Source organism: Mustela lutreola, chromosome 1, assembly GCF_030435805.1.
Source record: "Mustela lutreola isolate mMusLut2 chromosome 1, mMusLut2.pri, whole genome shotgun sequence".
NCBI lineage: Eukaryota > Metazoa > Chordata > Mammalia > Carnivora > Mustelidae > Mustela > Mustela lutreola.
In genome coordinates this window covers 99362957-99376869 of record NC_081290.1, presented here as the reverse complement: position 1 = coordinate 99376869, position 13913 = coordinate 99362957, and the positions used below count along the sequence as shown (strand labels likewise).

Here is a 13913-nt window from a genome sequence, read left to right as displayed (position 1 = left end):
AGGGAGCCTGCTTCCCTTCCTCTCTCTCTCTGCCTGCCTCTGCCTACTTGTGATCTCTGCCTATCAAATAAATAAATAAAATTAAAAAAATATATATGTGATCATAAACCTAAATAAAAACAGTTGAGATCCTCCAGCCTAAAAGACATTCTGTCAGTGATATTCCCTTAACCATACTGCAATTAGTTATAAAAGTTTTTGAAAGAAAACTACCAAAATATGAAAATCTGGAGGAAATAAAATTATTAGAAAAATTAGAAAATTATCCATCCAGCAAAATTCCTTGTAATCAGTACGTCTTACTCATCTCAGCAAAGGGAAGTGTAAATCTTTTTCACTTGTACATTTGGAGGGGAGGGGGCAGACAAGCTTTAAAGTTAAATTGCTGAAAGTTCACAGCAAGTAACCAATTAAACAGAAGTTTTTCCTAAAAGTATTTGTCATTACAACATACTAGGGCAAAGAACTTTAAGACTAAAAATTTTGAGTGCTCAGTATCTAAATGAATCATGATAAACACACAAGCTTGAACCTTGATGACTTACATGGACCCAATGTTGTGCAATGATTTTCGCTCAACAGGCTTACAAGTACAAATTCACTTCAGACTCTAGAACAATAATTTTTTAAAAAAGAACGAATCTATTTCTAAAATAAAATGATCAGAAGTTAAATATAATTAAGGATGCTACTTAAGTTCTGCGAATAACTAGACCAAAAGTTACACATTTGTACCAGCCTGTTTGTGTAGTCTGAATACAGATAAAGTTATAAACCTTAATATTCCAATAAAGCCATGTTATATTTTCATTCAAGTTTTCTAGGGCTATCAATAGAAATGTGTCTGTGGTATACATAGGTAATTTTTCTACGTAAATGACTGTGCTCTTTTAACACAGGTAAGCGGAAAGTAAACGGGAGCAGGAAAATTTGAAGGTAGGGACTAGAAGATAGAACAGGTAAAGGTAAAGAACTAAGGCAAAGTTTGTGGACTGCTGTCTGGCTCTTATTAATGAAGGCCAGTCCAGCTCACTTACGTCCTTACATGAAACATTAAGTGGATCATTGAGTCAATTTTTAGATAATTCATTTTAGAAAATACTTGCACCACCCCACTTCTTCCCCTAAGAGGCCTGACGTGAACTCTGAAAATGCTTCATCCCCAAAACCCTACAAAATCATGCAAATCAAGAGGTTCAGATCTGTGGACTCACTTTAGGAACACGTATGTAACTGCCCAGGCCAACGAGGGTATGCATATCCAAAAAGCCACCAAGTATCTGAAAGATGTCATTTTGCAGAAGCAGTAAATGCCATTCCATCGCTATCATGGTGAAGTTGGTATGTGTGCCCAGGCACCTAGGTAGGTGTGCCAAACAGTGGGGCTGGACACAGGGTCAGTGGCCCCAGAAGAGTGCTGAATTCAGAGAGTAATGTTCAACTTAAGGGTTTAGATATTGATTCTCTGGTCACTGAGCACATCTGGGTGAACCAAGCCCCCAAGATGCACTGAAGAGCGAAGAACTTAGAAGGTTCGTGGTTGGATTAATCCATATGTGAGCTCTCCTTGCCACACCGAGATTTCCTTACTGAAAAAGAGCTGATTGTTCCTAAACCAGAAGAGCTTGCGAAGAATAAAAAGATATCTCAGAAGAAACTGAAGAAACAAAAACTCATGGCCCAGGAGTAAATTCTGCACAGAATAAATGCAAATAAAAATAGAAAGAGGATGTCGGTTATCTATTATGAAACATATTTTAAGTATCCTCAAAAAAAAAAAAAAAAAAAAAAACTTGGACCTAAAATATCCAGATGACTGAAGCAAAGATGAATTCTTGAATTAACTGAATAGTGTAACACTCCTTCATTTTGCTTCTTCGGCTAAAGACTGACTAGATGAGTATTTTATGCCCTGGTAAGTATTTCTAAGTCTCCATCCCTCACCTCCCACCCCACAACATTTCCACTGTTTAACTTGAAAGAATCTTCTTTCAAGAAGTATGCAAAATAACTCTCAGATCTGGAGAGGTCTTAGATCACATCTGACAATGTGATCCTGATACCTTTAGAATTATCATCACCTAACATTAAAAGCAACAAGCAACAAGCCTTATTCACAAAACTCAACCTTCAGTTTAACAAAAGGCCCTATGTAAAAATTTTAGCATCACATGCTATTATTTATAACTAATGCAAATATAGGGATGGACAATATGATCATAAAATAATTTCCATTATTCCTGGAATCCTAAAATACCAAGGACTACGTGAAAATACATAATTTTTAAAAAGATACATAAAAGTTCAGATCAGACCTCCCACACACTTCATTATTTTCTAACACCATAACATAGATTGTATTTTTCTTCTCTGTACATTTTCTCAGTCTTCTCATTCTTAACCTAGTGTTATTACACCAATATCCCAGCACTCTCTAAAGCTTATTGAATGATACGCTAAATTCCTCACTTAGGACTTTTCAATCCTAAGACTAATATGAACTGTGATTCCCCAAGGTGGCAAGAAAGATGAGTATTATATGGACATAGTATTTTCCTAGATATCTGACCAAATTTGTATTTGCTGTAGTGGCACAGATTAAATGAGACTCTGGTCTTTGCGGTTTCATGAGAGCAGACTGCACTATTCTCCAGCCATTTTTCTATAAACGAATATAGCAGATCACAAGGATCTTAGGGATCGATGCAGAACAATTGTCACTACAGGATAAACAACAGCTTAATAATTTGTCTGCATTTTAAAAGTTTGACATGCCTTATGATGCTCTATTTTGAGTAAAATACTAAGGCTTATGATGTTCTTATATGTGTTTCTTTAATACAGAAATTATACATCATGTTACTTTCTGAGCCTCCCATATAACAATGTACACTTCCTTTTAAATAGTGTTTCTTCCATTTCTTTTTTTTCTTAGTCAAAACAAATTTGAGGATCCCAAGATTTCCTTGGGTAGTATTTAATCTTAAAAAATCCTACACTAGCTTGTAGACCCTAAAATACAGAACACAAAATGTAAACAATTAAACCTTTATAACCAATACCTCGGTGGGGGAGTGGAGAAAGTCAGAAAAATATACAAAGCACTGAAAGGCTGGATATGTGAAGGATGCCAGAGAGGAGCGGGGGAGGGCCTCATGAGGTTCTAGGCAAGCCCTGTGATGACGTCACCTCACAGCCATAATGTTACAGCAGTCAGCACAGGCCTCCTGTTTTCCTATTGGTGAACACCGTGTCAGCCGACATCAGAAGATAATCATCATTGGCTGGACAATTACAACTGGAGCGACTAACTAGCATCCACCGCTGTTAGCACAAACCTGGCAGGCTGCTGAAAGAGAAGGCAGAGCCCAGCTGCCCTTCTCACTCAATGAGTTTTATGTCGCCTTGCCTTACCAATCACTAGGTGATTTCGCTTCCTTGCTAGCAGCACTTATAAATTAAATCAGCTATTGGTGAAAATAACAGGTAAAGGCAAGACATCTCATTAAAGGACAAAATGCCTTTCTTTTCAATGTTTTGAAATCGCAGACAGAGCTTTTCAGTGTAGAACTGGCAGTCAAAAATGCTACTGGGCATGCATGCATTTTCCTCTACCTCATCTAACAAAGTCGTGTGTATTGGATAACCTTACCGGAGATATTTTTAACTTGCCGTGTAGTTTCAAGATGAGGTCTCAGGATGATTCTCCAAGGAAATATATTTATTACTTTGCATTTCAACTGCTGCTCTATTATACATGGAACTATTTGACAGAAAATTGAAAAGGTCTCTAGTACTTATCCTGTGTTTAGAACAGTGAGTATAGGATTAATCCTTTGTTAAGGCAGCAATAAACCTGATAAGCTTGCCACAGTTGAACCCTGTAGTGTTTATACAAATACCACTCCAAAATAAGGGGTCCTTAACATTAATATGTAATAAGGTAATAGATTATGGAATCCATTAGGTAAAGGAATATGGATTATAAGATATGTTTAATAAACTACGCTTATTTAAGGTCCTCTTAAATAATGCAAAGTAGGACAGACAGCATACTGACAAAACAGCACTCCTGGCCTTTCTCACAATTCTTCAAAATGAGCTCATCTTTGAGAGAGGAGTTTTAATTTTCTGAATTAAAAAGCTTTGTTTGAAGTCATATCTAAGACATTTTTAAGGACAAGTGCAAATGATTCTCAAATGACAGCGTAGATGCTTCACAACATTTTGTTTTTCCCCAGAAGCTATTTCAAACCATTTTGAACAGGTAAGGCTTTGGTTTCCTAAACTTCCCCTGCCCCCAGGGGTGGTCTAAGCCTGGGTTATGGAGCTCCCTACTCCTGTTAACAAGGAAAAATAATAATAATAATAATAATCCTTTTCTTACACAACTTAGTCAAGACTTTGTGTTTTCCGGATTTGGGGGTGGGATCTGGGAGGTTTAGAAAACTGGACCCCCAGGATACTGGGAGAAATGCACACACACACACACCCCCATAAAAAGGAGAAAGCAAGACAATTAAGGTCAGGAAGACATGCAAAGAAAGAGTAACAGCCTGAAAGGCTTTTTGACTGCAAGTTAAAAAAAATAGGGTCCACAAAGAAAAAGGAAGGGAAAAATCCCAGTAGGTGACTATGATATAGTATTCAAATGCAGGGGGGAAGCCAAATATGCTAAAGTTCGGGTATTAACAGGTAGTGCTGGCAATAAAATGGGCACCAGTAATCATTTTAACTCACTGGATAAGCATCTCCCCCAGCATCTGCCACGTACAAAGCGCCTTTAACGTGAAGAATGAGACAAGAACCGTGACCTAAAGAGCTTATGGTCTGATAGGAAGGAGGCACCGGCAGACATGTAAATATTCATATATACAAGTAAAAAGCCAGGAAAGATGTTGCCAGAAGAACGGTTCGTAAAGAGCTAGAAGGAAACCAGTGGTGAGAGCTCAACAGGAGAAGATAACTTTGGGGCACATTTTGGCCATTTTCAGTCCCAATGAGGGCTGGGCCCTGTCTGGCTCATTGTGTGCTTGTTGAGTGAATGGATAAAAGAAGCCGGAAATGGTTACCTGGCCTCAGAAAAGGCAACCCAAATATGGACCTATGGACCTTGGTGGTGCAAGGGGCGGCTGGCCAACCGTGAATGGGGGTGGCCACGGCGAGGGGACGCCGGTTCCAGAAAGGCAGGCTCGGTAAAGGTGCAGCAAGTTGGAGACAAGGGAGACTCGATGGGCTCGAGTGATGTGGCAAGAGAACAAGACAAACAGCTGCAGGGAAGACCCCGCCGCACAGCGGGCCCGCCTCGCAGCTCTGAGCGCCGGCAGCCTCAGGCCCCCGCCCCGCCCCGCCTTCAGCACCACCCTCTACGCGGGAGGAGGAAGTGCCTCTGGAGAAGGTCCACAGGCCGCATGGGCGGAGAGGGGCCGCCTCTCCAAGCGCCAAAGGCCTTTCAGTGTCTGCACTCCTACGGGATCCAGCCTCGAGAGGTGTACCACCACCCTCGGCGCTCGTCCGCCCAGGAGGGGCCTCAGCCCCGCGCCCCAAGTGCTCGCCGCACTTCCAGGGCTTCGGAGCGGATCGTGTCCCCCTGCCAGCTTCCGGCTCCGGCCAGACGCGGCCTTCGGGGCCCCCTCACGCCCCGCACCCAGTGGAGTCCCCAGCCCACCCATAGCGGGTGTGAGTGCGCCGAGCCCTCCACACCCGCCCCCAAAGGGCCGGGCCCAGCCTGCGCGCATCTCGCAGGGGGCGGGCTCGGCCCGGCTGCAGCCGCAACTGGCCAGCGGGCCTCGGGCGGGCTGAGCGGGAGGAGGCAGGTACCGCGGCCAAGACTTCCCGGGTCGGTCGCAACCGGGGACCGTAGGAAAGGAAGTTGAACCTCCCTCCACCGGCTCCGGCCCGCGGCACCGCCTCCTACTGCACCAGCCAGCCCCGGCCCGCGCCGCGCCCGCGTCTTTGGTTTCCCATTGATGAGAGGGGGGAGGGAAGGCAGGTCGTGACGCCGCGGGGCACGCGCACACGCGCACGCGGCGGCGGGCGGGATCCCTTGGCGCCGGAGAGCCCCTCATCCCAACCCTCCCATCCAGCCCCCGGGAGGCTGCAGGCCACTGCCCAGCTCCGGGGGTGTTGAGCGTGCACTTTACTGATCGCCAGACCCGGGCTCAAGAAGATGACCGGAATGTCTGCCCCAGCACCTCGATCTACAAGGAAGAAGCGAGATGAGCACACCCTCCCCTGTTAAATATTGCAAGGTGACACAGGATCTCCTCCCACACAGGGATTTTTCATAAGGACTGGCGGAGGGAACACACTAAACAAGCAAGACTCTTTCCCTATTAGAAGTGTGTCTGGGGAGGAGCCCCCAAGGACTCTGCGGACCGAGGGGTTTTTAATCCGTGTCTCAACTCCAATCAACAGCTTCCTACTGAATTAGAACTGAGTGGGTCCAAAAGGCGTTCCCGTAAAACAGAAACTTAATAATGGCGTGGCTCCACTCGCTCGGGTTCATTCATTTTTATTACTGTTTTCATTGTCCCCTCCCCCCACCGCCCCCGCCTCTTAATGAAACCGGAAAGGGATCCGCGTGGGGAGAGGGGTCCAGGCAAGGAGAAATCCGGCCGGGGAGCTGCAGAGAGCAGGGCAGTGAAGTAGGAGGGCTGCAAGGAGAAAGGAAGGACACGAGGGATAGGAAGAGGGCGAGGACCAGAGAGCGCCGGCGGGAGAGGGTTAAACGGAGCAGAAGCCTGGGTCCTTCCTCCACTGCCTTTCACACTCAGCTTGCGGGAGCCAAGAGAGAAAACCCAAATCTAGATGAAAACCAGAAGGTAGTTCAGGTGCAGAATCTGGACTGGGGCATCTCTCCCGCCTTCCGTGTCGCGCAGACATCTACTCTGTACACTCATGTATGTTCTATGTTATATAATCTATGTTAAAGATGTATGTGTAGCCACGGTTCACACAGGGGCACTCACAGACCCACGCGCTTCATGCAGCCCCGGAGGTTCCCGCACCCGGGGGACCCGGGAACTCAGCGACCAGCTCTCTGCTGCCGGCGATTCATCGGCCCATTCACGCCCCAGACAGAAAACATCGACATTAAGGCGCACCGGGAAGACGCGCAGGGCTCCCGGGAAGAGTGTCATGCGAAAGCATCACCTACCAGTTTTCCTGCATCCACTGGATGGCTTCATTCTCGTTGAACTGCTTTTCGAATTCATATTCTTGTAAAGTCAACACTGACATGTTCATTGGGGCTGATCTTCGGAGTCGCTACGTGTTCTCTACACAAAATAAAATAATCTGTAAAGCGCTTGATTTCGAGTGCTCTCCTGTCTGTTTTCCCCACCCACCCCCCCGAGGTCTTCCCCTCTCCGCTGGATCTCCGGGGGCCGGCCTCTCCCAGCCTCTCTCATCTACATCCAGGGTCGAGCATTGCCTGTGCCACGGCTCCCAGCTCCTCGCTCCGCGGCTCTCCTCCTCCCGGCGTCCGCATCCACCGTCGGAGGAAATGAATGCCTTGCGGTCTTAGTGCCCGCACGTTTGTCCATCACCCTTTTTACTTGTCTACGGGGAAATCTCCTCCCCCTCGTGCGATCGGAAAATTAACCCTTTGCGAGAGAGAGAGAGCGCGAGACCTCTCGCCCCGAGGGGCAGTTTTGCTGACGCGAAGGTGACTAGGGGAGTGGAGGAAGGGCGCCGAGAAGGAGGAAACGGCCTCGAGGTCATTCACAATCCCCAATCCCAACCTCGTGGGCAGCCTAGCCTTGCCTTTGAATGTGGTTTCGGCTTGCCAGGAGCGGCCCTTAGGCGCGCGACCTGCAAGCTTGGCTAGTAGGCGATAAAGAAAACAGTAAACCCTGCCAGCTCTTTCACTGGGAGAGCTCCAGGCAAATTTGTGCTGAGATTACCCGTGAGAGGAACGCGCTTTCCACCTCCTTGCCCCTGCCCCCACTGTACTCTCGGGGTCCCCCACCCCAGAGCGATGGCTTCGACTGCGGCCAACCAGGGGCCCGGCAGCCCCCAGAGCTCCTCAACCATTCTCGAGCTGGGGATGGAAAGTGGAGAGAGACCAGTAGCCAGAAGAGGGAGAGAGGCTAGGTGGAGGGTTTGGGTACGGGGAGAGGTAGAGTTAACGAACTGAGACAAAGTGGGGGGAAGGAAGTTAGCAGGTAGGAGAACTGGACCAACTGGTCCAATGCAAAAACTTTATTTATATGCATGAGAAATTTCGTTTTATATATTTCACGGGTACGTGGAAGAGAATTGTGTTGAGGAAAAGGCTAAATGTAATGTTGACCCCTACTGAACCCCCAGTCCCATAGCAGTGTCCTAAACTCAGCTTCTGTTTACACCCCTCTTAATTCTCAGAAGGAAAAGGATTTTCTACTGGGACCATCCCTCCACTCACTACCCACATGTTCGGAAAAATGAGGTATAGGAGACATGGAGGTATCTAATAATTAATCTATGGATGTAATTGTAAGCTTAAACTAGAAACAAGAATTTATACTTTAATATTGGGTGGACATTAGGACCAAGAAGAAAATTCCCTTCCTTCCTCTGGTGCTCTTTTCCCCACCTTACCTGTAGTCATAGTAGAGGATATTTTCATTCAAAGTTAGGTTGCCAGAAACTGAAAAGTGGGAACTGGGAGAAATATCTCTGTAAAGGGGGAAATTATAATAAGAAATTAAAGAGAGGGCTTTTAAAATCCAGTACAATATTACTTAAATCAAAGGGCTAGATTGGTTGATGATTAACAAGTAATTTTTGAGAATATCCTCCCAAAGATTTCATGTATAGACTTTCCTTGTCTCTCCATTTAAGGGTTATCATTCTAGATACTTCTGCAGTACAAGTCAGAATGAATTTAAAAATAAAGCCCAGGCCTGAAGGCTTGGTAATATTGACTTAGAAGATGGGTGTGGTCTGATGAGAGAGGAAAGATTTTCTATAGTACCTGGGCCTGTGAGCAATCAATAAATATTTGTAAGATGATTAAATAGATGAAAGAGGTGAGAGAAGTGAGAAAGGAATCAAATTCCAGCAAACGTTTTATTGTATATTGGAAGGATAAATCTTTAGTCTTAAAAAGATTTGATTTTCAAATTCAATGCCCTTAGGAGTCATCACACCAATTTGAAACAAATATGAAACATTCTCATTTACTATGTTTCTCACTCAAATAATGGTCGTTATTGTCTGTTTATTTTTCGAAGATGGATATGAAGTTATATTAAAATATCTGATTTGTTCTTAACAGTGTCTAAAGAAAACTACTCTGAAATGGGAGATAGGCCTCTATTTTTGACCTTTAAAATGGACATTTACAAAAAAATGATAAATGCTTAGCAGTACTAACCGCTTCCAAGGGTATTGAGGCATTGCCAGTGGTAATAAAAGCAGGTAACTATCCTGAAAGCAATTTGGCTGCCTGTGTGGTCATTTTAAACCCATTTACCCTCTACCCATTTCTTCACCAGATATTCCTTAAGCCTGTGTTCATCTGAGATCTTGGGTCTTGGTGAAGAAAAGAGATAAGGCTCTTGTTCTTTTTGAGCTCACATTCCAGAGGGGAAGACAATTTCACGCAGAGTGAAGCACTAAAATGAAAATTAATCAGGAAGGCACAGTCTGTTAAACCTTGGACTATTGGTTTCAGCTCTGGTAGTGATCCTAGGATCAGGAGATCCAGCCCTCCAGCAGACTCTGGGCTTAGCAGAGTCTGCTTAAGACTGTCTCTCCCTGGTGCCTGGGTAGCTCAGTGGGTTGAGTCTGCTTTCCCCTCAGGTCATGATCTCTGAGTCCTGGATCAAGCCCCACATTGGGCCACCTACTCAACAGGGAGTCTACTTTTCCCCCTGACCCTCCCCCCTTCCCGTGCTCTGTCTCTTTCACTCTCTTTCAAATAATAAAATCTTAAAAAAAAAAAAAAAGCTGTCTCTTTCTCTCCATTGGCCCCCCCTTGGCCTGCCAACATCCCCCCCACGCGCGTGTATGTGCACACTGTTTCTCTCTCTCAAAAATAAACTTTAAAAAAAAGAAAGAAAGAAAATCAGTACGATGTGAAGGAATAGAGATGCTCATTTATTCCCTTTTAGACCTCACAGAGAAGATGACTTTGATTTGAAACCAGAGTGACGAAGAGGCAACCACATCTTGCAGAAAGTTACGAGAAGCAAGAAGAAGTACAAAAGTCTTGTCTTGGGGTAAGAAAGGACTTTGCAGGAGTAAGAGCAAAATGCTGGTATGTCCCCAGGTCATAAGTAAAGGGTAACTGACAGGTTAAAGAGACAGGCAGGCCAGGTAACCAAGATGTTTGGATTTGACTCTACCTGCAGTGGGGTGGGAGAGCATTAAAGAGTCTTTAGTTCAGCAGTATTGCATGATAATTCCCAGTAATTCTACAACTGGGAACTTATTCTGAAGATATACTTGCAAAGACATTCTAGATGTGAACAAAACAAAACAAAAAACCTTTTAGATGTATGTATAAGATATTGTTCAGCCATGTCTGTAGTAACAGAACACTGGAAATAATGGGGGCTCGTTAACAAAATGATGATGCATCCTTGTAATGGTTTATTATAAAACTTTGTTAAAAGAAATTGTTCTATAGGTTGTAATATTGAAGGATTCCAGATATATGTTTAAGGGAAATAAAAAAGCAAGGTACAGCACATTGTGTATAGAAAAACATCTACAATTGCACCTTTTTTTTTCTGGAAAGATAAACAAGAATTTGATGGGGATGTATGTCTGGGAGCAACAGGAGTTCCCACTTCCTGTTTATACAGTTTGTTTTTCTGAAGTATTTGAGTTTTCTTCTGATGTATTTGTATTTCATTTAAAAAAAAGTCAACAGAAATTAGCAGAGTAGTGAGATAATGGGTCAGTTTTTTATTTTTAATTTTCTGTATTGAAAGATTTCATAGGTAGCATAATATTAGAAATAAAACCTTCTAAATGGTGACTTTGCTAGACTTATTTTAGGGGCTATAGAAGGTTAGGAAAGATGGAGGGGAAGGTTGGGAGGGTGCCCAGCAACACCACTAGGAATCTTTATGAAAAGATTTATTGTGTGTGCTTCTGACCCATAACCGGAGAGGTAATTACTATTGAATATAAATGAGGCTCAAAAAATCACAGTTAATTGATATTTAGTAGTAAAATTTTTAAAAGTTAGACCAGAGAGTAAGCACTTCTGCAAGTCATAAATTTACTGCAAAGCTGACTCAATTATTAAGTAAAAGATTTGGATTTTAGTACTAACTTTATTCCAGATCTAGCTATCTGATCTTGGGAGAGTAAATCAAGCCTTTAATTTCCCTTTCTGTATATAAAATGACAGTACTAGGCTAGATGATCCTGATACCAGCTCAAATTTTTCTGGCACAGAAATATGTTAAAATACACACATTGTTTCTGGGCCTTTCTAATAATACTAACCTGCTTTTCTGGAACTCTCTTCCATAGGTGGAATTGAACCAAGCTGAATCCTCTGAACATCTTAAGTTTTGGCTCTTTTTCTCCCATAACTCCCTCTGCTTAGAATACCATTCCATGACAAACTTCCCATTTCTCCCTGTCGAATTCAGCCCACTCTTCAGATAATCACAAGCTACTCCACACTGGAGGCCTTTCCTGTTCACAGAGATGACCCCTCTCACTCTTGCCTCTTATGCTCTTGAAACTCTTGTTAGTGCAGCTCTTAAGGCCCTGCCTGAGCCATCCGCTTCCATGTAGGAGATTATAAATTTCCTTAAGGGCAAGGATGATTTGGACAGCATCTTGTTTTGTAAAAGAGAAATGCTTTTTTGTGTTCTTAATATTGCATATTAAAAACTCATCTGTAAACTGATAACTGCCATAGAGAAAGAAGAATCAATATTTGCTTCCTGAACATTTTCACTAGAGACCTCTCTGAAAATTCTAAATCCTAGGAAGAATTTTTTTTTCTCAAAGACGTAATTTATTTATAAATCAAAGAAGCCAAGAAGCCCTTAGCCAACCCCTAACCCCTTCCTGAGCAAAAACGGAGAGAATGGAGATGGCTGTCCACCTCCTCTCAAGGTTTTTGGATGAAACAGGGACGTTGAGGCCCAGGGCTTCCTTAAAGACTCTGGTAGGACTCTCGCAGGCTGACCCAGGCACCTACCTTCTGATCCTGCTACCCACGGGGCTCCAGGGATGCTTTGGGATGCCCAGAGTAGTATCCCCAATCTCACTATCAGAATGCTGATTATCTCCTTCTCTTGACTCTGCATTTGGGTGAGGAGAGGAGGACTCTGGGTTACCTCAGACACTTTCCCAAATAGACCTGTCTTAAAAGAGCTTATTATACTGACAATTGCTCCTTATTAATCTTGGAGAGATTGAGATAAATATAAAAGACATCGGCTACTTTATGTAAATAAGAGAAGTGCAAATAATTAAGTAAAAATAGAGTCACACTCCAAAACAGATACCTATAGAAGTTTAACTAAATGAACAGAGAGCACAGCAGTTCGAGAGGAAGGAATCTGACTTAAGAAATAATAAGAGAATGTGACGGGTGCTCACAAGTCCAGTTTTACCCTGGGGTTTTCACGACCCTGTGATCACTGTCTGCCTCACTGAAGAATTCCTGCCTGGAACTATCTGAACCTTTTGGAGTCTGCAAGCCGAGACTCTTTCACTTTGGTAGTGAACAGCAGAGGGCAAGGAAGATTCAAGGGATGAGTTTGTCTTTGTCTTTGGGCTGTTGGGGACTCAGCGTCTCTCTGGGAAAGATCCAGGGACGGACGGGCTTCTACCTGTCTTCTCCTTTCTTTATTTCAGATGTATTCTGATACACTTTCCCTATATAGAGTCAATACACGGAATTATGCCGTAGCACAAAAACTTATTTCAGATCTAAATCAAAACCCGAAGAATGCGATTTGGCAATGAAAGCAGATTTCTCATCATAGCTATTAAGACCATTATAGCGCCTCTGGGGGGAAATCAGTCAAGGGCCTGTGAGGGGAAACCTCAAGAGCCTACCTCTACGTTCTCATTCACATATTCTCTCTCTATGTATGGATAGAGGTCTTAATGACCTGGCTGTTAGGAATTTCCATTTACTCCTCATTATCTGTGTTAATAGAAAAAGAGAAAATGCATGGAAAGTATCTAATGATGAATAAACTTCTTTGAATTAGCAAGAAATAGCCAAACCTTCTGCTGCTCTCTCTCTGATGTGCCCCCGTTCAAACTCTACAGGATGCCTCAAGAAAGTGGAGGGTCTCAGTGGGCCTCTTTCCCACTATGATCCAACCTTCACCCACTGGAGTCATCATGGCGGGGCAGGGGACAGTGACTGGGCCTTTGGAAGAGCAGGGAGGTCAGTCTCATGTACATTTTAGGACAGCCTTTTACCACCTTTGTGACTTGGGCTAAGACTTATTAACAGCGAATACCAATTAAACTCCTAAAGATGTATCTTTTCAGCCTGTTCCAGGCCAGATAACCTAAGGGAGGAGAAAAAGAAAGCTCCAAATATTTTTCTTATGAGGAACCTCTGAAGAATATCTTCATCTGGTTTCAGGACTAAGAGTAATTGTGTCATCTCAAGTAATTGATCTATTAGAAAGACTCCTGTGCATTGTTAGAGCTCTTGGAGGCAAATCTGGAGCTTGCCCTTGTACCAAGTATTTAGCTTAATATAATACACATTTTTTTAAACCTCATTCCTTTCTCTGCATCATTTGAAACTTACTTTTTTTTACTTTATGATCTTGAGGTATTTTATGCATCCTTCTGCTGTATTTTATATATAGCAGAATAGGAAAGAAATGGGAGTGTGTAAGAAGGGACAGAAGGGAGAAAAAGAAGGAGGGAGGGAGGTTGAGAGGGAGAGAGACCTACCAGCCTCAAACGAAGACAGACAAGAC

The 13913-nt window shown here is 43.5% G+C and overlaps 1 protein-coding gene and 1 pseudogene across 1 annotated transcript in view; one reads left to right on the top strand and one right to left on the bottom strand.

The window, feature by feature from the left end:
* The window catches only part of ELOVL6 (ELOVL fatty acid elongase 6), a 122387-nt gene extending 114756 nt beyond the window's left edge, over positions 1–7631 (bottom strand). Inside the window, exons 1-2 of the mRNA XM_059170960.1 lie at positions 7436–7631; positions 7160–7280 (exon numbers count right to left, since the gene is read on the bottom strand). Coding sequence (XP_059026943.1) covers positions 7160–7248 — 89 coding nt within the window. The 5' untranslated portion in view covers positions 7249–7280; positions 7436–7631. The remainder of the gene's footprint in view (positions 1–7159; positions 7281–7435) is intronic.
* On the top strand, positions 1167–1690 carry LOC131829311 (large ribosomal subunit protein uL22-like; annotated as a pseudogene).
* Positions 7632–13913: the final 6282 nt, after the last annotated feature.